Here is a 24,623-nt window from a genome sequence, read left to right as displayed (position 1 = left end):
TCAGGCTCCTCTCCCTTCTTATTCCTTAGATGCAATTTTAAGTGACCTGTTTTCAGAGGCACTGATAATGGAGCGTAGGAATGTGGGCTAGTGGTAGAACACCTGCCTACCTGCATGATTTAAGCCTTAGGTTTAATTCCCAGAACCAAAGAAACTGCTGATTTTTAATTTAAATCTGCTGTCAATGCCTGTAGCTGATGCTCTTTGTTTATGTATTGTTTTCTGATTCCTCTCAATTCTTTGACTCAATCTGTTTGTTCTTTGAGCACACGTAAGACCCTTGACTTAAAATCTGTTGTTTTAGTACAGTTTTCTTTCTTTGCACATCTTAAAATTTTGTTGAAAGTTTGGCAGTTGAAGCTTAATGATAGGACTTAGTGGTTGAGTCTCTTGCTGCTCTCACAGAACATAGAAATCCAGTTCCCAGCATTCACAGTGGACAGCTTATAGCTACTTACTGATAGCTAGCTCTATGGGATCCAACATACTCTTCTGGACTCCATGGACACTTGTATTCAAGTGCACAAACTCTTCCATACACACCTACACACATACTTACAAAATAATAAAAATAAATCTTTAAAAATTGTTTGTTTAACAAGCAAAACCCCCCAAAAAACCAAAAAAACAACACTTCTCTTAAATTTGCTGTGTGTTAAAACAGACCACATTATAATAGCAAGGCATGTTTTCAGCCTGCGACCAAGCTGGTGTGAAGGGTTAGTGTGTTCTCTGGTCTCTCATTTTATCTTGTCTTTGTATGTTCTTTTCTCAGTTCCTCTCTGTATATAGCTGCTTGTTTTGCTTACTATTTATTTTTCTTTTTTAATGTGTTCATATGTGTATGCACACTTGTGTATGTTCATGTGAGAAGTACAAACACACACAGGCATTTTTTTCATGGGTGATGGGTATTGATTTCAGGTCCTCATGCTTGAGGGGCAAACATTTCACTTGGCTCCAAAGAAAGCTTCTCTTACGGCCTGTGTTGGCCTAGAGTTCCTAGTTGGCTTGCCTTCATCTTCAAGTATTAAGATTAGAAGCATTTCTTTCTATCATTCCTGGATGGTGTTTTCATATTCTGTTGCATTCTTCACGCCATAACCTCATGTTCAGGTAGTCCCTCTGTTTTTTAGTTTCTCTGCAGCTTGCTTCCCCTGGTTTTTCCCAACATGAGATTTCAGTAGTTTTGTTTGCCTCTAGGTGAACTCTTAAGTTCTGAGAAATAGACTTGTCAGTCAGCAGTCCCTCAAAGGGATAGAAAGTTGCAAAAATAAGGTGTTCCTGGAGTTTGACTGCAGGTATTGACAACTGGGCTTTTGCTCCTAAATATGACTTGCTTAGAGCAAAAGTCAGTAATGCTAACATTTGTATTTTATTCTCTTTTTAAGTAGTTTGAATATGTCTGCCTTTAGATTTTTTTTTTTATCTTGCTGTGGATCTGTAAGTTTATTCTTTATCCAGTATGGTCAAATTCTAGCTCCTACTTAAATGCTAAAATATTTGGTAGTAGTTATTAATCATTGAGGATTTGTTCCTTTCTTCTACTTGGTTACTTACTGTCTTCACATTGACTAATGTCTAATGTTGCCTCCAATAACCCTGTTAAAATCATCTTGTGATATTTTTTCCATTTATTGTACTTTGCTGTTTATTTTGTGAATTTGTCTGTTGGTCATTGTCTTTTCCACCCCTGGCTGGTTATATAGTTCCTTGCCTTTATGTAGTGAATTTTAGAGATTCAGGACTCCAGCGTCCCTGTGAAGAGTTCTGGTTTTTACTTTAGTGGGACAGTATCATGGAGGACTTGTACTACACAGCAAACTTCTCAGCTCTGTTTTTAGCTTTCAGATACTACTGTTATTGGGCTTCTTGAAATTCAGAAGGTCAGGCAGGAAGTTGGTCAGAGTTGATCCTCAGTTGTATTTATCTCCTGTTCTTTTCTCCCCCAGTTCTCCTCCCCAATTTTATAGCTCCTTGGCCAAGCCCTAGGCTAGCCCTAGTCAATATTCCTTGAAGCCTCTGACCAGTGACATTGTGGGGTTTCGCCATCCTGTAATGCATGGGTCGAAAGTTAACCAGGCAGAAGCCCAAAAATCTCTCTCAGTTCTGTTTTTGATTGCAGTGACTTCTCTAAATTTTGAAACTTTTTTTTGATTGAATATATAGTGCATATAATTGTGGTAGGTTATTTTCTCAGAGGTGAAAGCCAGAACTCTCTTACTCTTAGCTTTTAATAACATTTGAGTTTTATTTTCCCAATGCCTATAGCTAATCTTTATCCCGTCCTCTTAAAAAAACTAGTTGTATTAGTACTATTAACAGGTATTTTTCTACTTGCTTCTGCTTAACCCATATTGCAAATTGAGAATTTGAGATTTTAGTTTTGGGTGATAATTTTTAATTCCATTTGATTTAAAGGTAGGATTATATGTTTAAAATAGTTTCATTTGGAAATTTGAAGATGAGTTCTATTTCTTTTCAGCCCAAATTTGTTGTCAATGGAACCTGTTACTCAGATGGTTTTTGAGAAGGGCCATCTGGGTGTATATGTGTACATTCTTGAGTGTGTGTGTGTGTATGTGTGCATGCTTGTATTTGTGTACACTCGGGCACATCTGTATTTGCATGTTTTGTAACTGACACTGTTCTATGATGTACAGGAGGCTTTTAATTTTCTTGAGATACGTTTTCTCTGTGTGTAGCCTTGGCTCTCCTGGAACTTGCTTTGTAGACCAGGCTGATCTCAAACTCAGAGATCTGCCTGCCTTTGTCTCCCAAGTGCTGGGATTAAAGGCCTGTGCCCCCATGTTTTGTTATACAGGAGTTCTTATGCATGGTAGCTCATACCTATGATCCCAGCAAAGGGGGGCTAAGCCAGAAGAATTGCTGCAAATTTAAGGCCAACCTGGACCTATATAGTGAGTTCTAGGCTAGGCTGGATTACAATGTTCAAAAAAGCATTAGTCATACCAAAGCTTTAAGATTTAAAATGTGGTAAATTATCTTATTGAAATTAAAGCCTAGTCCTTTGCAACTTGTATTAAGACCAGTAGCTGATCTTGAGCTCATCTTGAATATGATCTTGATCAAACATGTGGAAGTGATGGCTGAAAGGAGGTGGTCTTGTGTAAGAAGAGGTGGGTGGATTTTTGGTCTTGAAAGAAAACACCCTGCCTCTATGATGTTTCATGTGAAGACTCACTTTGAGGTCATGCATATTTGGTTTTTCAATAGCTCTGTAACCTTTGCCAATTTGTAATAATATGGGATATAAATAAAGAAATCATGTGTGTTGAATTTCCTTTTTTGTAGAGTAAGGGTGATGCTGTCTTTCCTAACTACACTTCTGGCTCTTTCCTGAGAATATAGAGCAACCATACATGTGGAATCACCTTGAGGTGAAGGACTGTTTGATATTTCACCAGATCCTCTATAGCTAAATAGATGATCCTCTGAAAATGACTTAAGGATTTTGGATTGCTTAAATGGAAAGGAGTATTTTGTTCCTATTATGTGAATAGTGGACTGTTGAAGACTGAGAAGCTCAAAAACAAAAGCACTGAGTTGTGTTGTACAAGTAGAAGGGTGTGGAAGACAATTTACAGTGTTTATGATCAACAAGAGATTATTGTGTACTTTGTATTCTCTGTTGTATCCAATCTAGGAGAGAGACCTCTTCAACTGTCACAAATGATTATACAAAACGTCCACTTTATTTGGTCATGGAGAGAAACAATCACTTTGCAACTGGACTGATGAAAAACAGTCTGACTAAAGCCTGTGTTCTTTAATAGAAATGTATTGCAAAAAAAAGAAAATCTGGGAAAGGATGGGAGCAAGTAAGGCAAAGGGCATAGGCAATAAGGAATTAAGAAAGATAAGGATTTAGCTTCTTGTCAGATGACCAGGCAGAGGCCAATGTGATTAGTTGTTGAAACTGAATATAAATTGAGCAAAATAGAGTAGTGAAGCTGCCTGACTCAGAGTAAGATGTAGGGCACAGGCTTCTAGATCTTGTTGCAGAGAGGTTCATTCCGACAGCACATAATTTGCATTCTTGTTCCATGAGAGAAGAGGTTCATAGATGGGCACATGTTCTCACAGCCTTGAACCATGAACTGGAGTTTTCCACCTTAAAGGGGAAAGAGACTGTCATTAGCAGAAAGCTTCTCTCAACCTTATCCTTTATCCATGGTTTCTAGTGTTCCCGTGCAGGGATGACTAGGACCTCTGTGTGGATGTTTTTCTCTCCCCTTCCTTTTGTCTGCTTTCTTTACCAGTTACCCATTTATGTTGTTTAGGTCTTTAGTTTTTTTCCTCTCATGGTAAAATTTCACCAATCTTGCTTTCTTTTGACCATGCTACTCTCTCTCCATTATCCTTCCCTACAAATCTCTAATGATCTGGCTAGCTTACTTTTCTCTCAAAGATGAAAAATTCTCTTAATAAAATTCCATAGCCTTTTCTCTGTGTTTTTTTTTTCCCTTCCTGCATGAACTTGATACTGTTTACTAGTTCTTAATACTCTTCTTTCAAGGTTTTCTCTGATTTTTCTATTTCTGAGTTCAGTTACCTATACTGACCTAAGTCAAGTAAATTCCCTTTCCACTTAAGTGATGATCATCTCCATGCAGATATGCCAACAATGAAAATTTACTGTCCTAAATGTAACTCTATTATTCTCCCTGTATCTACTTGCTTTTTTGATTGACCTTACTCTGCCATTGAATCTTGGATGACTTCATTTTGGCCAAACATTTATTTATTTCCTTATTCCTCTACTTGCCAAACCCCAGAAAAGTTGGCTGGCTTTACTGTTGACGTTGTATATTTCTGACTTTGGCTTTTGTGTTTGTTTTTGGCATGTCTCTGCAGAATGGATCAGTAGTTCTCTGTATTTCTGGCATTTTATTGGTGCAACCTGAGCATATGTTTTTAGTCTTTTTAACATTTATTTTGTGTGTATGTGGCCACGTGTATATGAAGGCCAGAGGACAACTTGTAAAAGTTGATCCGTAAGAATTAGTCCTCTTTTTCTATCACGTGGGTTCCTACGCTCTTAGGTCATTAGTGTTGGTAGGCAGGTACCTTACCTCACTGAGCCATTTTGCCAGTCCTAAGCATTAGGATTTTTAAAAGCTGCTCAGATGATTCTATGTATAGCCTAAACTAGGTACTACTGTACTGTACATGTTCTTTCTGTATATACTCTCCTCTCTTCTCCAGATTTACCTGCTTTCCTATGAGCTTTCAGCACTCATGTGCTTTGCCACCTCTTCTCAGCCTCCCAAGTACTGAGAAAAGACACGTATTACCTTGCCACTTTTTTTTTTTTCTGCAGTATTTCTTCTGTTAGACTGCAGTCTTTCTGTAGAGTCTATACTTGATGCATCTTTTCTTTAAGGCTTGTGGTATGTATTGTTGATGTTTATTCAATGATGGTTAAATTCACAGTTATAAGAAGTGTAGGGGAAACATTTCTATCTAGGTGTTGGACAGACCAGAGACGGGCAGTATGGTTCATGGGATGAAAGTAACGAAAACCTCTTGTTTTGGAGATGAATATTAAGTGTGTAGGGGTTGAGAGATCTGAGAATATCCACTCAGTCTTGTTACCCTGTGCACATAGGTTTGTAGACAGTTGATTAGTTTATTCAGTGTCTACTAAATGCCTACCATTTGTTATACCTTGTGCTGTGTCCTAGGAAGATTTAATAAAAAACACACTAGACACTTGAGTCAGTGTATAGTCAGTATATTAGGAACAACTTAAAGGTTTCTTAATCCTCAAGAAAGCCTCTTTTCAATTTTCTTTTTCCTCCCTAAAGAGCCTTGGGCTTGTCAGTACCTAGAATTCTGCTTAATGTTTGAAGAAATGAAGTTCATCTGAATCCCCAAGTTCATTGATTCCTATTGTTCCCCCACCCCCATATTTATTTAAGAGATGATTGATGTGCTCTGGCAAGTTCCTACTTCTCAGAAAGTTATTACCTTCAAAGATCTTCTTTAACATGCACTGCTGGGAATTTTGAGTGGTGCATATTCCTTCTCCACGAAGACATTTTCCATCATCATTCATGTAAGCACATGTGTGGCAATTTATTACTACGCCTGAAATTTGAAAAAAGCCTGATTAAATTTCCTGACACCTGGTTAAGTCATTTGGGGAGTGGGGGTTTTAAAAATAGTAGACCACCTACAACACATTTCTTAGTTCTGGCAATACTGGGGATTGAACCTCTAGGGCCTTAGGTATGTTAAGCAAGTTTTCTGCCACTGAGGTACAACCTCAGACCCTCTCCTTGTCTTAACTCGTCCTTCCCCTTTTCATTATTGAAGACAAGGCCTTGCTTCATTGCCCAGTGATGGGATTACAAGTCTAAACTACCATATTCTCTTTTCTGAATCAGAGAAAATGCCTTCTCTCGTCTTTGTAACCTTTCTTGATGATGAATACTAAATTTATGAGTGACTTTTACTCTAATCTCTATATCCCACTGTTTGTTTCTTTTTTTTTTTTTTTAATTTTTAAGTAAAGGTCCTGTCATGTTTTACTTCATAGGAGAAAACTGTTATGTAACTAAACCTCTGTCATACTCTCATACCCCAAGACAGAAACACTTGGGGTCAATTTAACTAGTAAGTAAGCAATACTTGAAGGCTAGAATGCTGCCAGCACTGTAAAGAATGCATTTTTCTTCTCTCCCCTTTTTCCTTCCCTCCCTTCGTCTGTTCCTGCCTTTTCTCTCTCTCCCTCTCTTTTCCATATTCCCCTCCCTCCCTTCCTTCTTTTGTTTCTTTCTGTGTTTGGGTGTGTGTGAGAGGCAGAGTGTGTTTGAGATAGGGGTTGAGTATTTAGCCCAGTCTGGCCTCAGAGTCATACCAGTTCTGCTTCAGCTTCTCAAGTACTGAAATAACAGGCATGAGCCATCAGGCACAGTTTCCATTTTCACTTACTTTGAAGATCAGTGACAAAAATTCTGAAATGCTTCTGTAGCCTTATCTCTAGTTCTAATCCTCTAGCAAGAAGCATAGCTTTAGCCAGATCTAAGTTTAATTTACTACTATGTAGAAATTTGACACTTGGGATAAGAGTTTCACCTTACTTATCTAAAAATTTAGAATAATTAACATAATTGGGTGAAATGAAATATTTTTATCTGATAGTAATTAGAGACATGAAACTTTAGACTTTTCTTATCTTTCACAGTCAATGGGTCATGTATAAAAGTCAGAACAATTTGAGGGAGTCAGTTTCCTTCTTCCATGGATGCCAGGTTTTGAACTCAGATTGTCAAGTTCAGCTTCAGTTGTCACCACTTAGTCCTCTTGCTAACTTTTCATAAGTTCTTCTGAACAATGGAGTTGGAGAGTCTAGTAGCATTTTGTATTAGTGTTGTTTTTCTTAAGAGGGTTCTCCAAATTGAGTTACATTTAGGGCCACATGAAACCTGAAAAATCCTTTCTGATATTGTGAAGAAACAGGGTCTTACGCATATATGGCTTTGTTTTTTTTTTGAGAAGTTTCCGAAACTGGCTCTGTAGACCAATCTGGCCTTGAACTCATTGAGATCCGTCTGCCTCTGCCTCCCAAGTGTTGGGACTAAAGGCATGCACCACCAGCATAAGGCTGAACCTTTTATGACATGTTAATGATTCTTTTTCACTGTTTCCCTAAAATTTAGTTCCTGATGTGTTTTTCCCCTTTTCCTTCTCCCTTCACCTCTTTTCTTCCGTTTCCCTTCCCCCCTTTCTTCTTCTCTCTTCCCTACTGAAAACAGGGTATTGCTCAGTTGTCGAGGCTTTTGCTGAATTTTGTAGCCCAGTTTGGCCTCAACCTCTAATCAAAGAATAATACCCTTCCATTGTGGCTTACCTGAAGATGTGCTTGGAAATGCCGTACTCATACCATCATTTGCCTTCTCAGCTGAAGACACTTCGCCAGAAGCCTCGCCTGCTTCCTCGGCCTTTTCATTTGAAATGTCACTTGCAGCTGCTTCTGAGGTCACGTCATTTGAATCGCCTGGAGACTGTTCATTTGAAGTGTGCTCGCTTGAAGTGTGCTCACCCGTGATGTGCTCACCTGAAGACTGTTCTGAAGAGTGTTCACCTGTAGCATGCTCACTTGATTCATGTTCACTTGAACTGTGATCATTTAGGGTTTTCTCACCTGAAGGAGTTTCATATAAAGCCTCGACATCTGAAGGGTTTGCAAATGAGAAATACTCACTTGAAAGTTGCTGAACAGAAGCTTGCTTGTCTGTAGAGTCAAGAAGCTCATCAGGCTGACCTGGTGGTACTCCTAGGATAGAGAAATAGAAGAACAATGAAAGATGGGATCAAGACTGATCTGTGGACCCAGACAAGTGGGAATGTTAGGTGTCCTGGTAGGTCTCTATGAGACACTTAAAGGTCATTCAGATGTGGCTAAGATAAAAAACTTAAGTGACAATATATGCTGGAAAGGATGTGGAGAAAGGGAACCCTCCTCCATTGCTGTTAGGAATGTAAACTTGTACAACCACTTTGGAAATCAATCTGGCGCTCTTTCTCAGACAATTAGGAATAGTGCTACCTCAAGATCCAGCTATAACACTCCTAGGCATGTATCTAAAATATGCTCAAGTACACAACAAAGACCTTTGTTCAACCATGTTTGTAGCAGCTTTATTTGTAATAGCCAGAACGTGGAAACAACCCAGATGTCCCTCAGTTGAGGAATGGATATGGAAATTGTGGTACATTTACACAATGTAATACTACTCAGCAATTAAAACAAGGAAATCATGAAATTTTCAGGCAAATGGACGGGACTAGAAAATACCATCCTGAATGAGGTATCCCAGAAGCAGAAAGACACACATGGTATATACTCACTTATAAGTGGATACTAGATCTATAATATAGGATAAACATACTAAAATCTGTACAACTAAAGAAGCTAAGCAAGAAGGAGGACCATGATTAAGATGATCCTAACTCAGACAAATGGGATGGACAGTGAAAGGAGGAGGAAACAGGACAGGAGCCTACCACAGAGGGCGTCCGAAAGACCACCCAGCAGTATATAAAAGCAGATGCTGAGACTCATGGCCAAACTTTGGGCAGAGTGCAGGGAATCATGAAAGAAGGGGAGTTAAGTAGACCTGTAGAGGATAGATGCGCCACTAGGAGAGCAACAGAACCAAAATAATCTGGGCCCAGCTGTCTTTTCTGAGACTGATGCTCCAACTAAGGACCATTCATGGATATAACCTAGAACCCCTGTTCAGATGTAGCCCATGGCAGCTCAGTATCGAAGTGGGTTCCCTAGTAAGGGTAGCAGGGACTATCTCTGACATTTCAGTGGCTGGCTCTTTGACCTCCTCCCCCTACCCCGATGGAGCAGCAGCCTTGCCAGGCCACAGAGAAGGACATTGCAGCCAGTCCTGATGAAACCTGATAAGCTAGGTTCAAATGGAAGGGGAGGAGGACTTCCCCTATCAGTGGATTTGGAGAGGGACATGGGAAGAAATGAGGGAGGGGACTACAGCTGGGATACAAAGTGAATAAAATGTAATTAATGTAAAAAAAATTAAAAAAGGTCATTCAGATGTTGTGGAGTGTCATCTAAAGACTCCAGGACACCAGGAAAAACAAGTAAATAAAAGTTCAGAGATCACTGCTAAGACTTAAAGATACAAGAATTACATGTAGGATCTTTTCACTTAAGCTTGAAAAGCACAGAAATGGAAATGAATGTCCCTACCTGAGAAAGGCAGAATCAAAAATCAAAGACCCGTCATTCATGTCATCAGAGGTCAGCCACCAACCCTTCCTTCAGTTCCTTTATGGGTAAAAGGTAAGACTAGAGACAGGGATAGAGTAGACAAATAATTCTCTTCCCTCTCATCAGGGTCTGGTTGTGAGATCCAGGCTGCCTTCAAGTTATAGAAGTTCTGCTTTTGCCTTGGGAGCGCTGCAGTTATAGGTGCCACAAGCTGTCCTAGGCAGCTATCCATACCGAGTAACTCCAGCCTAAATTGAGATTTAGTTCTTTTTTGCTGTTGGTGATGGGGATGAATTTGACTCAACAGTTAGAAAACTTTAGTCCTTGGGTACAGAGAATGTTAAATTAGAAGCTGACAGCACAAAATTAACCTACAGAAGTTGCCAGATGGTATTTGAGTGGTATTGGTAAAGTGCTTTCTTCCCAGTCACAAATGTTGAAAGAAGTAGGAGCATGTTAGGCCGGTGGGCCGTTCAACTTGTGCATCCATAACCAGAAGAAATCAGTTGGTATAGCAGTTCTCAGAGCTGTTCTTGCTTAGTTAACTCTTGATTCTAAGTCAGGTTGGTTTGGGTAACTAAAACTTGTCTTCAAGGGGGCAGAAATACTTTAAAAGAAGCCCCCTCTGGTGTCCACCTAGTGTTTCTTTTTAAAGAGAAGACTTACTTACCTCTGGCTGATCCGAGCACATAAAGACTCAGTAAGATTAACTCCTTCATTCTGATTTGGGAAAAGAGATTTCTGGTGGGCACACTCCAGAGCTGAGAACAAACTGAGCATACACTCCCAGTGTTGAGTCAGAACCTCTGGGAATTCTAGAACTTGAGAAATAACCCATGTGTTCTCACAATGGGTTGTGTCTGTTATGTCCTGTTCAGGCAGGCTAGCCTGTAACCCATGGCAATGCCACTAGTGAAGACTCATTAGTATTTTCTGTGTGTAGAATAGTGTATTAGGAGTAGCTTCCAAAACAAACAAAAAAATGTTATCAGAACACACATGTTCTTTTAGTGAAGTGTAAAAGATAGCACTTTTTCTTAGAGGGTTGTCAGCAGTGAACTCTACTAACCTGCTTACTTTCTGTTTGACTCTAAGCATTTCATAGTTCTGGTCTGTACTCTGGAAGACTGATCTCTGCTGAGGTTAGCTGAGTACTGAGTGGGTTTTCCTTCAGACTGCAGTTAGTCATAAGATTGGAGGGCAGAAGGTACCATAGTTGCTACAGGCTGAGTCTTTATACTTTACCTTTTGGGGGTCCTTTCTCCAATGACCCCAACTTTGACTAGGCTATAGGAATGTGTTCTCCCTTCCTACTTCAACTTAAGGGTAATAATGGTTTCCAGCTTCTGACCACTGCGTGCCCCAACTTTTGCTTTTTAAATTTTCTATTCAAGGGACAGTTAAGTACCTTGACCTGTGATTTTATCCAGAAGCTAGCCAAACTGAGTAGATGAGGTGAGCTATCTGTCTGCAATAAAGCTACAACTCAGGGTGGCAAAGATCATCTAGCCACCATCTCATGTTCTTTTCTGTCCCACTTTTTGGAACCACTTTGTTCCATGTTTTACTGAGTATTGGACCTAAACTTAGGTTATGATTATATAAATTTCCCCCATCAAACTTTTAAGCCCTTGTAAAGTGGGGACCTTGTCTGTCTTCACCATTGTAGTCCTAGTACCTGGCAGCAAGCTTGCTATGTAATAGGTACATAGTAAATTTCCCGAGGGAAGGAATGGATAACTTATCTTTTCTGGATCTTCCTCTGCTAGCTTATAACTTTTATCATCTGAAGGAAATGATCATTCTGGGGTTACCATTTCTAAGGTAAGCCAAGGAGGCACGTTGTATCTCATCTGTCTTTTTTTTTTTTTTTTTTTTTTTTAACTATATAGAAGTAGTAAACTATAGAGACCTGAGGTGAATGGTCATTTAGGCTTAACATATTCTACCTTGCTTGAATTAGAAGTCCAAATTAGGATTTTTGAACTTCAGACTGGACTCTAAAACTCAACATCCTGATATTGAATTGCCACTGATATTCTGACTCTGTTCAATCAGTTACTGGCCCTGTCACTAACTCAGATACACAAGCCTGGGTGCCACCCTATCTTCTCCCTCATTTCACACATGATAGTTTGCAGTCCCCCCCTTTTTTTTTCACCAGTGCCATTCATGGTCCCCATCTTTCTCCTTTGCCTTGAAAAGAATAGTTTTTTTTTCTTATCAGAACATCTATCTATCTATCTATCTATCTATTTACTTAATATTTGTTGTTGCTGCCAGGAATGCTTTGGACACAGGACACTGGAGTCCTTGATGGTTTAAAGGGAATCTGATGCTTCTCACTAGTTGATCTGACCAAAGCTTGCAATAGTCTTGAAGGAGAAACAAATAAATGATGCATTTATGGGGATTTATTAATATAATATCAACCTTAGGAAGGGTAGAACCAATTGGATATACATTTATTAGTGTTGTGAAGCTACATTTATTCATTGTTTTTTGTTTTTTTTTTTTTTCTGGTCTCGAGGTAAGCCCAGAGCCTTGAGCATGCTAAATAAGTAATCAGTCTACCTACTGTGCCTCAAGCTCCTCAACTCTACAGTGTGACACTTGAAAGGAGTGAGAGCTAACTGATCTAGCATTTAGAAGGTAAATCTCTGTTTTTAGGAATTAGTGACAAAACAGGCAGATGTACCCTATAGCTAATTAGAAAGTGTGGGTTGCTGCAAACGAAAACAGTGCTTAAAAGTATGTAGGAAAGTGGCTTCTCAGCCCACCTATTTCAGACTCAGTTGTCTTAGGTATTCTGATTTCATGCATCTAGCTAATGAGCTGATCCCATAGCCCTTAGAAGAGAGTTATACAATATGGTGAAGGGTCTAGTGGAGGGACCACTATGTATAGCATTAGGACTAATATGAGCTATCATACTAACACCTGTAGGGTTGCATATGTTTTAATACTGAATTGGTAGATTTTCAGTTTTCCTATCTTTATGAATACTAGTGGCCTGGCTCTACCAACATGCATCTTTTGAGAAATTGGGTGGTTCTAGAGAAAAATCCTGTAGAATTTGATATTTGATTAAATCCAGAGTGAGTTATTAGCTTGTTGTGCTTGTTAGCCTAATGTGAAGGTTGGCCCCTACCCCACACCATCCTACCCCCCATGGCTATTCAGAGAAAGTGTCTAATGTGAACACACTGCTGAGAATCACTATACAGTTAGGAAGTATCCAACACAAAAGAATCTGAAACATGCAAAATCAGTATCACAAACAGGTAAAAAGATCTTCAAATACTTATTGTTAGTGTTTCTAACTAGATGAGATAAAGAGGTTCTGGAATATTTACAGAAAAGATTAGAAATAAAGTAATAGATGGGTGTCAGGAGCCCTCCAGGAGGAACAGCAGAACAGCTCTAGAACTCATGAAATGTGGTCCCACCAGTTAGTACAGTTAGTATATCCATGGTGGGTTTGCATTAGGAGGCAGAGCCCAGAGGACTGTGTGCCCTGATGACTTCATGCTGTTACGGAGCATAGCTCTGCTTGTTGCCTTGTGGTCACCACATCCCTTACATTAGTTCTGTGAGAACTGTAAGGGGGCTGCCCCTCACTGGGCAGTATCACTGGCAGTCACAATAAAAATGCTTGATCTCTTTGAGGCATTGCTGCTGGAGCAGATTAATAATATACCACCACCCTTAAAAGGAACCTTCAGATGTAGATTGTTAGCAACGGTTACTACCCTTAGAAAGAATTTGGAAAAGTATTGCTTAGCAAGGTTTTATTTTTGCTAGTGGCTCTGAGGTAGAAAATCTTAGGGGAAAAATAGATTGTCTAGCAAGGTTAGGTAAAGATGTTTTTGCTATTGGCTGTGATGTAGAAAATTTTAGAGAACAATTTAAAGTTCAGAAAAGTATACTCTTAGTAATAGTAAAGCCAGGGACTTTTTGAGGTTGTTGAAAGACAATAGCCCAGAATAGCACTTGCTGACATGACATTCTCAAGCTGGGCCAGTGACTGAAATGACAATTTCCTTATTCTTGTTTTTGCCTGCAGCTTCCTTATATGGTTTAATAAAAATTATTAATGAGTAGATGCACACCTTAAAGATTTAAACTAGAAATGGATGGATTTTTTTAAAAAAAATAAAGATTTATTTATTTAATATATATGAGTGCTCTATCTGCATGTACACCTGCATGCCAGAAGAGAACATCGGATCACATTATAGATAGTTGTAAGCCACCAATGTGGTTGCTGAACTCAAGACCTCTGGAAGAGCAGCCACTGATCTTAACAGCTGAGTCATCTCTCCAGGTTCTGGATGATTGTTTTTACATAAAAGTTTAAGTTTGTGATTCTTTTAAGATTTTTATAGGATTACCTTTTAAGATAATTGATTCTTTCTTTTGTAACTGCAAATTGCATCCTGCTGGCTAAGAAATTACCTTGCTTGCTCTACTCTGTTAATATATAACAAGTTGCTTATTTACAAATATGTTCTTGGGCATTATTTTTCACTCACAATACCTAAAACACTTGATCTTGTGAGGCTATTGGAGAACATATTTTTCTTATGTATACTCATTGTAATCCTTAAAGAAAAATAGAATGTAATCACATTGTGATTTTTGTGCTGCTTGAAAGATTTTCCTGGGATATATAAACTTTGGGAAAAATAATAAAAACTTGGCTTGGAACTTGCTCTTTGGGGTTCCAAGCATGAAGTGTGTGTATATATGTGTGTGTGTGTGTGTGTGTGTGTGTGTGTGTGTATGTACAATGGCATATAATAAAATAATAAAAACATGGGTTGGAACTCTCTTCGGAGTTTGTTCCATCCACCAAGATGTGTGTATGTTTATGTATGTGTGTAAGGTTGGGATGGAAGTCATTCTCTGGAGTTTGTTACATCCTCCTGTGAGTGTGTGTGATTTTTTTTTCTCTTCTATCCATTTTAGATGCTTTGCCAGTACTAGTACAAAGCCCATGCTAGAGCCAGTGGTCACTCACACTTACTGTTAATAGGTGTTTGCCCATACCAGAGAGCTACCAGCCCTGGCCAACACCAGCAATTTAATTCTGGCCCCTTAGTTTGCTACTATCAGTGGAAGCCACTATCCATGACAATCAATTCCGACCTGAAAGTTGTCTTCAGAGAAAGTCTGTTGGGTCACCAGCCAGCAGCCTGCTCTACACCATACATCAATTACCCCCGTTGTTGTCAAAGCTGGCCTTCAATATGTGGGTAATGGCATTTAGAAAATTTTGGGGAAATTTTTAACCCAAATTTCTTTTGTCAGCTTAATTAGAGAAAAGAATTGTGATCTTTTCAGAAAAACAAAGTCTGAAAACAGATGGTTTTGTATATTGAGAGGAATACCAGCGTGCTTAAAGAATAGGGTTTGTTTTCTCAGGTAGCAAGTCTGAAGACAGGCAATTGCTGACACTGTGTCAAAATCCTGAATGTCTGAAAACAAGTGTATGAAATTCTTTGGTCCTTCCCCTTCTTCTTGTTCACAGTCACCAGGTGGCAGTGAAGCCTTAGACATGATATCCACAGGGCTAAGCCTTTTATTACTTTGACAAGGATCACCATCTTAGCTACTTCAAATAATGTCCAGTTATCTTACAGGCCCTGCAGGTCAGCAGGCTGGATTGTCTGCTTACTGACCGTGAAGTCAAAATAAAGATGTCAGAGCTGTGTTCTTACTTAGAAAACTGGGGAGAAACCTGCTTCCGTTCTCAGACAGGTTGTCAGAATTCAAGTCCACGCAACTGTAGGACTTAAATCCCTGCTTTCTTGAGGGTATAAAGTGGGAAAGAAAATGGAAATGTGGACATTTGTATTGAGAATCTCTTTAAAAGTGTGGAAAGTGTAACAGTAAGTCTAAAGTTAATTAAGTAAACAATACAGTAATGTTTTTAGGAAAAAGTATTTTGCTTATGAATAAAATGTATTAATAAGGATCTACACAGGACATAGGATCAGCCAGTTTGATATTGGCAAACCCATGGCTTTTGGGCTGGTTAGATAGCTCAGTGGGTAAAAGGCACTTACTGCCAGTACCTGCATTTAAGCCCTGGGACCTATACGATGGAGAGATCTAATTCCCCAAAGTTGTCCTCTGACCTGCACATGTGTTTAATCCTCCTCTCAGACAAAATCAGTGTAGCAATACAAAGATCTTGAAAATGTGACTCTTCTGTACCTTTTCTCTTAATATCATAGGCAGCATCCAGATCTTGAGATATTTGCTAAAAACAAAACAAAATCCCCAAAAGCTCACTTGCTAGTTTTCTAAACATGTGCATCATGAGAAACAGCACAAAGATAACCTTCATTGCTACATTACAGATAATTGAAATCTAATCATTTTCATTAGCCTAGTTAGAAGTTGCAGTTCTTAGCTTTCCAAAAAGACACATAAAAATTTGGAGAAGATTTCGAGTGTGTAATCTAATACCTAAGGCCAAAATGATAGTCTCCCGTGTTCAGTGTTCCCTCTGCCTAGGGACCTTAATCCTCAAACTCTTGGCCTAAGTTTGATCATGCTTCTCTGACTCTTCATCTCAATCCTGACCTTGGACTTCCTCTTTGTTATTGTAAAATCCACATTGAACAAGAATCCTGCTAAGTCAATCTATAAAAAAATCCCTCTTACTATCCTAGCCTGTCATCTACAAGAATTCTGTTGAGTCCATCTGGCAAGATCCCCCCTACTAGTCTCCCCTAGTATGTATCTGTCCACTGACACACATCCACTTGGTCTTCTATTTGAATTAGAGGGCAGTCTCTTGCCAACTGCACCAACTATTGAAGTGGTTCCCATACCTGTTGTGTTAGCCTCTCCTTGAACAAAGTCTTCCTTGTCATGGATGTTCACCTTTTATTTTTAATTGTATTCAACCACACTGTGTGTGTATGATCTATGCACCTGAGTGCCACAGCGTGGGAAAAGGTCAGAAGATGGCTGTCATGAATTGGTGTTCTTTTTCTGCCTTGGATTCTTGGAATAGAACCCCAGTTACCAGGCTTGTACAGCAAGCACTTAGAAGTGTTGACAGACCAAATGCTTACATCGAATACCAGATATCTGCATGTCCTTCTCCCCCAAGCATTGCTTTACTGAATTCTCAAACATGTTATAGGAAGACACCAAGAAAGCACTTCATGAAGTTGTCTTTTGTCTTTTCATTGCTCTCCTCATTGTCTGACATTGTAACAGTTTGTCTCCTATATGGTTTTCATCTGTATCCTCACTTATTCATGCAAACTGGCATGTAGTAAGATCTGAAGGGATGAATAAATACTGAGTCACCCTGCATTGTGAATTAACCATACTGATGCCACTGAGGGAGGAGTGGAGTTTTATTTATTTATATTGTGGTTTTGCTTTTTTTTAGTGTTTTTGAGACAGGTTTGTTATATAGCCCAAGCTGGCCTCAGCCTCACTCTTCTCTTGTGTCAGGCTTTCCAGTGCCTGACACTACAGGTATCTACTTAACTCAAGGAGAATGTTTAAGGAATATAAATCCTTGGTCAAAAGAAGATGACAATGTGTAATGCCTAAGATGAATAAATCAGAAATCATGACATCAGGTTACTATTATGTGGAGAGAAGTCCCAGGAAAGTTATCTGAGAAGGGCCTGAAGTTTGGGTTTGAATGCTGGTGCAGTGGATGGAACCTGGGGCCAACTGGTGGTCTTCACAGGTATGGTAGGCTCATGTAGCTAGTACAGAATCACCTTTCACACAGGAAAAACCTAGTGGAAGAACCTGTACAGTTTGTACAGCTGAGTCCCTTCTCTACGGTACAAACAGACCACTGCCCTGTTCAGCATTCAGAATTTTTTCCTTTTTTCTGGGCATAGGGGCACATGCATTTAATCCTAGGACTTGGGAAGAGACCAGCCTCCTCTATATAGTGAGTTCCAGAGGCAAGCCAAGTCAACACAGTATGAATCTATCTCACAAAACGGTCTTTTCCTGGGGAAATTCTATTAATCTTAAAAGACCATCAAGAAACCTCTTGTAGTTTCTGTCAAACCGCAGAAGAAAAGAGTTGAAAGATCATCAGATATTTTCATTCGTGTAGATTCCCCCATGTTTTCTGGTTCCACAGATACCGATATGCTTTTCTTGGCACTGACCCAGAAAGAAAAACCAGCCATCCATGAATTGTGCTCTGTTTGCCCTACTTGTGTGGCCTTGAGAAGAGATCTGCCCTCTGAACCATTCCTATCTCCAGGGTCTGAAGATAAAATGAGACAGAATATTGGGGAATACACTCAGAAAACGTCTGGTTTGTGGCAGGCATTCCTAAAGTATTTCCCTGGCTAGGGTTTAAAATTTTCTGATTCTGCAATAAAAACTCATCACTTGCCTACAAGGCATGCTACACTTCATTCAACAGCAGAAGAATGTGAGGCACATGCCATCCCTGTTTTTGAATATACTTTTTGTTGTCCTGCCTTCATTGAGTGGGAAGGTGTGCAGCCTTTTGGTGCTCGATGGAAGGGTGGCCCAGAAACCCACAACTCAGGTTGCAAATCGAGTCATGTGCCTGGAGGACTGGGAAGGTATACCAGCTCTGAGGTGGGACAGAGTCCCAAGGGTATCCTGAGCCTCGTGAGCCCAGGAACCTCACAGCTCTGAGAGATGTCACAGCTCTCAATGGAGGATTGCCCCAACCCTGATGAGCTGAGGAGCCTGAAGAGCCTGGAAGGAGAACTAGAGGGAACCACTTGCTCCTATGTATTAAATTGGCTCTAAACATAGCTCTTGGCGGGTGCAGTAGTCAGTTAGGATTCCCAGCTGCCACAATGTGGTAGGGGAGGCAGTGGGTTACCACAGTTTATGAGACATCAGAACCGCCTAGGGTGGCCTGCTACCTCAGGTTGGGGTGAGTTGGGACAATGGAATTGCCTCAGCCTGGCCTTAGGGTGGCAGATTGCCTCAGCTCTAGCCTAACAATTCTGAGATTATGTGTCTTGTTTATCTTAATATATCTGATAATTTCATGATCTCATATTCTTTGTGACTGCTGTGTTGGACACATTCTAGGGATCCGGCACCAGGGCAAATGACCTAGGAGGGAGGAAAAGACTTCGTTCTTCATGTACCTGAAGCCAATTCCAAATGCTAATCTCTATCCACTGCTGCTCCACACACCCATCTCTCACAAGCTTTGGTTTCAGAAGAGGCCTTGGGATGAGTAAAGTCTTCTTGGAGCATAAGGAGGCTTTGTTGTTCAAGTCCTATTCATTTATCAGTTTCTACAAGATAATATTCTAAATGGTTGCCTGATTATTTATCTTTCTGTTTAATATTTTATCCCCTTTTAGCAAATGAAGAATAAGAGATTAAATTGAGAGAACCAGGCCCTAATGCCCCCAAAAGTTACAAGTGACCCCAACCTAAGGTCAACAGGAACTAGACCGTAGGTCACCAGAAACAAGGTCATACCCAAGGAACTGCCTGAGGATAACCACAAGAATGGGAAAGTATCTTATCAGAGTGGAGCATGTCTGCCAGGCAGTCCCACTTGTAGTAGGACATTTCTTGGCACAGAAAATACTTAACATTTCTGAAACATTCCTGAGGTCTCAATGTTATATTAGCCAATCACTTTGTAACAAGCTTGCCCTTGCTGAATATCATCCAATTGTGTAACTGCTAAGCTGGGAATTCCAGGTTCTTGCTCAAACCCTAAATAAAAACACTGCCTTGCAGCTGCTGGGGCCTTGATCCACTGCATAAATGACAGTGGAGAGACTGAGGTTAAGATGAAATAAAGCTTTTTGCTCTTGCTTTTGTGGTCTGGCTCCTCATGGTCTTTGAGGACATTAAGGTCTGGGCATAAAAAAATATTCTGTCTAGATCTGCAAAGTTAAATGAGGGATAGATAGCTGTGAGACTCTGTACACAAAATCAGAGCTGACTTCAGAGCCTGAGGTATTTTCTTATTTAATTTCTTTTTAAATTAAGCACTCTGTCTTCTTTAATGTTACCAGGATTTTGTTCTTGCTGCCCCTGTGTTAGTACTTAGGCAGCCTGCTTCAGGTTGCCTAGTAACCTATGATATAATGTGTCATCTGCCAGGTAGACATGTTATGCCCAGTTGGTGACACCCCCAAAGACCACCAGGAATTGACTCTGCTGCAAATACATGAAGGTTTATTGAGTACAAGCCCAAGCCCAGGTTGCAAGCTTCCTGCTGAAGTAGAAGAGGAATGCGGTAGCCAAGTCTAGGGGAACAAGGTTTTTTAAGGGCAAAACTGCAAGCTGGGGCTTTAGGCTTTGGGTAGGGGGTTTACTTTAGGCACCAAGACCATAAAACAGTTTCAGCCCGGCTGTCTGGAGAGTATTTGATCATGAGTAATGCCTGGAATGTGCTGATTAGCTGTTGCTAGGGAAGAAGAGCAGTTAGCACACTCTGTGTTCACAAGCTAAAGGTCATCTGGGTAGGTTGCTGGGAAACAAGATCTCTTAAGTGCAGGAAAGAATGTGGGTGAACCTGATTACTCCCTGCAATGGGTCAGACATGTCTTAATTAACCTGGTCCTTTGTCTAAACTTTTGTCTAGGATTTCAGTCATGCTGCCCTAAGACTCTAATTTTAAACTTTGGACCTCTCATTTCCTCCCTTTTAAGAGGATACTGTCTGGAATCCTCCATATGTGTCCAAATCATTTAGGTGGGTAGGGGGTAGCCCTATCAATACATCATTTTAGCCTGCCAGGTGAGATTGGGGCAGAAGGTCTCTTCTTCTGTATTTGCTTAAGTGCCGATCATGGAGCCATCAACATCAGGGGCTAGGAAGGCTGAAATGCCAGCCAAAGGCTAGGCAATGGGGCAGTTCTCAGAAGTGTTTGGTTGGTTGATACACCTGAAGAAGCAGGGAGCAAGCAATCTTGTTGGCTTCTAGCAGGTCCAGATTTCAGCTTGTGGTCCATAGATGATGCCTGAACAGATTCTGTCAGTTAGATGCAAATCTGCTCAGAAAAATTCAGACTAGACAGAAGTTAAAATTTGTCTAGTAAATGGGAAAGCGAGGAATCACAAGACCAAGGGGAAAAAAACTCATCTGAGGTATGTTTTAGCTATGTCAGTTCCAGGTCTGATGACTTTTTGGTTTCCTGGAACTCATGAATTTTAGTTTACAAAAGGAAGCATGTTAGTATCACAATCGTATTGAGTTTCATAGCTTAGAAAAAGCAGTTAACAAGTACCTACAAGACAACAGAAGTAGACTCATTCCATTAAGACCTAGTGAAAGCTATGGCTTTTGGGTCAGATAAGACAGAAGTTTTTAGCATGATCAGAAGCACCTTTAAATCTACAAAAGACAACCAAAAGGAAACTGAAATCTCAAGCTTGTGACTGGATAATAAGCAGTCAGTGCTCCATCAGCTTAACACATCTCTTTTGATCAATGTCAAAACTTCTGAAATCTTATAATAACATAAGCACAACCATACCTTGGGGGGGGGAGAAATCTGAAATATTTTCCATTTTCAGTATGCCTTAAATAACTTTCTTATATCATTACAACTTATATTCAATCTTAAAACATCTATTTAGACCCTCCAATCTTTCTTGCATTTACCAACTTTGAAACATTTATCTAGACCCTTAAACAATTTTTTATATCCTCATAACTTAAACTTCCAAATCCTCTGACCTTACATAAATTTTATATCTTTCTATCAAGGTATTTACCATAAGACACAGGCAATTAACATGAATCCTGTAAGCAAGGCAAACCTCTTTGCCTTTCTAAATAAAAGATCTAGTGTCTAGTAGTTCTTACTAACTAATGAATTGACCAATGAACTAAGTGGATGTAATTGTCTGCTCTTTAGCTGCAAAGCTACCATTAGCTTAGCTTAGTTGTCAGTTTGATCAGAGACCCGAGAAGGATAAATTATAAGCCAAATAAATGTACCAATAAAAATGACAGTGATGACTAATCGGTCCATCATCTAGGCAGCTGTCCCTGGCTCCTGCGGTCTCATGACATCATGAACAGATGCAGTCTGGCCATCAGGGACAGATGAGAGACTGTTTCTGTGGAAAAAAAGAACATGAGAGATTGACCTCACATCGCCTTAAGCAACGTGAAACAATTACTCTCTATGTGTCCAAAGCTTTGTCCATTGTTTAGACTGGGCCCTAACAGTGGTCTAGGTGTGGTAGTCTCACCCAGTGGTTAACAAACCACAATCTAGAGTTGCATTGTGCCCAAAAATTTGTGGAGAACTTGGGGAGCTACTGCCAGGATTTTGGAACTCTCTGTCATAAGAAGCTTACATATGTTAAAATGCCATATTCATCAGATCCTTGTCAAGCTTGAGGGCCACCATATGAGTTACTCTGTGTCTATCTTTAGTTATCTAATCTGAACTACATCCTGTAAAACAGAATGCTATAATCTCTAATTCTGGCATATTCCTTAGATGAGTGTTTTACAATCATATCTGTTTAAAGGACATATACATAGGCAAACTTCATAGTTACCCATCCTAGGCTTAACCTTAAAAACATAAACAAAAGACTAGGTAAAGCTCAGTCTTGTAACCAACTGCAGTCATTAGCATAACTTTAAATATATTTCTGAACTAAAATCAAAGCAAAACTTCCAATAAGATACAGTTCATATAGGAGCTAACAAATCTTGCTGATCCCACCACATTGCATTAAGACTGAACAACAAAATGCTTAAAGGACAAAAGTTGCACTTAACACGAAACAGAGAACTGAACACAACTGGCAGCCCCCAACAAAGATGGTGGTGAAACCATGGCTTCACCTTCTTTATCCCTGAACCACCATGGTGGCTAGCCATGTACTGTTACAGGCCATGGCTGGCAATTTAAAACAGTCATTAGGTGTTGCTGATGGTATTGCCACCTCCCATTGTACAGTACTGTGAAGCATTTACAGTTTCCCATAATCAAGTTGTAACATTGTAATCAAATAAGTTTTAGAACCATCTGCATAACAGAACAGGATAGAACAATTTTAAATTGTACTTGAACTATTCTGGCCCATCAAGCCTATTGGCCAGAAAGAAACAGCATTAATACATTCAATCAGGAACTGGCAGTCAGGCATATATTTCACATAATGGTTAACAATGACTTGACTACCTCCCTGTATAACTCTGGGCTAACATGAAGCTGCAGTCTTCTTCCCTCTTTAAAGAGCATAAGAAAACATTTTCCATTGAAGAATCACCAGCCTTTAAATGAAGAACAACATATTTTATAGTTCTTTCTCAAATCATGTTTGCAGGTATGAAAAACCAAAGCAAATACAGTTCATATGCCCTCTGCTTTTCTATACATACTCTCACTTTCCATAACATTCTATATACCTTCAGGTTAGGCTTTTCTTAACTCTGTTCTGGTTTAACTAGACATTTTTACTTTAGACAAACTTTTCTTTCTTTTCTTTGTTATTATTCCAGTTTCTTGCTTTCTGTTTCTTTTTTAAACATGTAATGGCCATACATACATTTAAACAGACAGATAAAACTTTTCTTACTCCATCCAGCTGTAATTTCAAGCATTTTGTTCTATTATCCTGGGCAAGCTCATGCACGCTGCCCAGCTCTTGGTTGTTCTCTACCTGTCTTACCCCAAGGCATGCTCCTACCAGTGGCCAAAGGTGCCCCAGCTTATAGCTTTGTGAGCATGGGTCAGGCAAAGCCACCATGGTGTACTGCTGTTTGATTACCTGCCTACTGAGACCATCATAAACAAACAAATCCACAAAAGAACAACACAAGAAAACAATGTATCAGTACGATGCAAGCAAAAAGAAAGGAAGAGGAAGGAAAAATCAAAGGAGCGGGGCCAGGGACATCTTGCTACCTGTTGAATCCAATTCTCATTGTGGCTCCTTTACCCTGGGACTCAGCAGGCACTGCACTGCTGGGGGCAGGGCTGTTATCACCAGGGTGGGATGGTCTGGCTGCCACAATGATGAAGGTGTGCCCCTTGGCCACTAGCTGGCTGGAGCAGTCCCAAACAATTTCATTCCCTGTCTCACCTCGCATCCCCATCCATCCCATGCCCACTGCTACCTCCCATCGCTAGAGCACCCGACGATCCTGTTGTAGTGGAATGTGGGGAGGAGGAATGGTGCATGGGTGGAGGGGTTGGGAGGAACAGGGAGGAGTTAGAGGAAGTCTGTTCCATAGTGTCCATCACAGTTCCATAGTATGATACAAAGATTCACAAACACAAGGAAGAAGACAGACAAATGTGCACAAAGTAGCTGCTCTGTGACTTAAAAAAACACTCGGAAGGTGAAAGCAGAAACAGGTTCCTCCTCTGAGACAGGCACAACATACACCCCCCCCCCAAGAGGTTTCTCATGAACACAGAACAAAACAGACAAGCACAAACTAGGTGGCTGTGTAGCTGTTTTGCAATTTAAGCTCAGACTCATGGACCTTCAGATTTCTGATCTGGTTTCCCTGCAACAGAAGCCAAAAGCAGCACAGAGAGGAGAGTAAAATGTCTCCAATTTGCGGGTGAGTTACTTCGTCAACCACCTCCAGGATGGGCTTTCCATCAACCACCCCAGAGACAAGGTGGGTGGGCTCTCTATCAACCACCCCAGGGCCAGGGACATCTCCTGGACCCCAATGGCTGTGACCCCCAAGTGTGTCCACTCTTAGCCATGTCTTGCCATTCAAACCAACACCTCAAGGCTTTTCAGAATAGAAAGTAGACACAAACACGGACACTTCACAGAGACACTTAGACACTTACTGGCTGGCACAGGACTCTCTGGGTCAGTGTCCTGGGGTCTTGCTGGGGGTCCCA

At 40.2% G+C, this 24,623-nt stretch overlaps 1 protein-coding gene across 1 annotated transcript; it reads right to left on the bottom strand.

Annotated features, from left to right (window-relative positions):
• Window positions 1-4,007: 4,007 nt before the first annotated feature.
• On the bottom strand, window positions 4,008-10,491 carry LOC110549446 (acrosomal protein SP-10-like). The gene is made up of 4 exons (XM_021638639.2): window positions 10,443-10,491; window positions 7,880-8,305; window positions 5,995-6,114; window positions 4,008-4,135 (listed from the first exon to the last, which is right to left on the bottom strand). Exons 1-4 carry the CDS (start codon window positions 10,489-10,491, stop codon window positions 4,011-4,013), a joined length of 720 nt encoding a protein of 239 aa, XP_021494314.1. The 3' UTR covers window positions 4,008-4,010.
• Between the last annotated feature and the right edge of the window lie 14,132 nt (window positions 10,492-24,623).

The sequence above is a fragment of the Meriones unguiculatus genome, chromosome 1 (assembly GCF_030254825.1).
Source record: "Meriones unguiculatus strain TT.TT164.6M chromosome 1, Bangor_MerUng_6.1, whole genome shotgun sequence".
NCBI classification, from domain to species: Eukaryota; Metazoa; Chordata; class Mammalia; order Rodentia; family Muridae; genus Meriones; species Meriones unguiculatus.
The sequence above is the reverse complement of the archived record's forward strand: the minus strand, read 5'-3'. Positions and strand labels throughout refer to the sequence as shown.

What these genes read in the sequence shown, in the direction of transcription:
- LOC110549446 (XM_021638639.2), bottom strand. Translation starts at nt 10,491, where the DNA reads ATGAAGGAGTTAATCTTACTGAGTCTTTATGTGCTCGGATCAGCCAGA. An exon ending in TGTGCTCGGATCAGCCAGAG is followed by an intron (nt 8,306 to 10,442) that starts GTAAGTAAGTCT and finishes TCTCTATCCTAG; the next exon opens with GAGTACCACCAGGTCAGCCT. An exon ending in ATTTCCAAGCACATCTTCAG is followed by an intron (nt 6,115 to 7,879) that starts GTAAGCCACAAT and finishes TTCAAATTTCAG; the next exon opens with GCGTAGTAATAAATTGCCAC.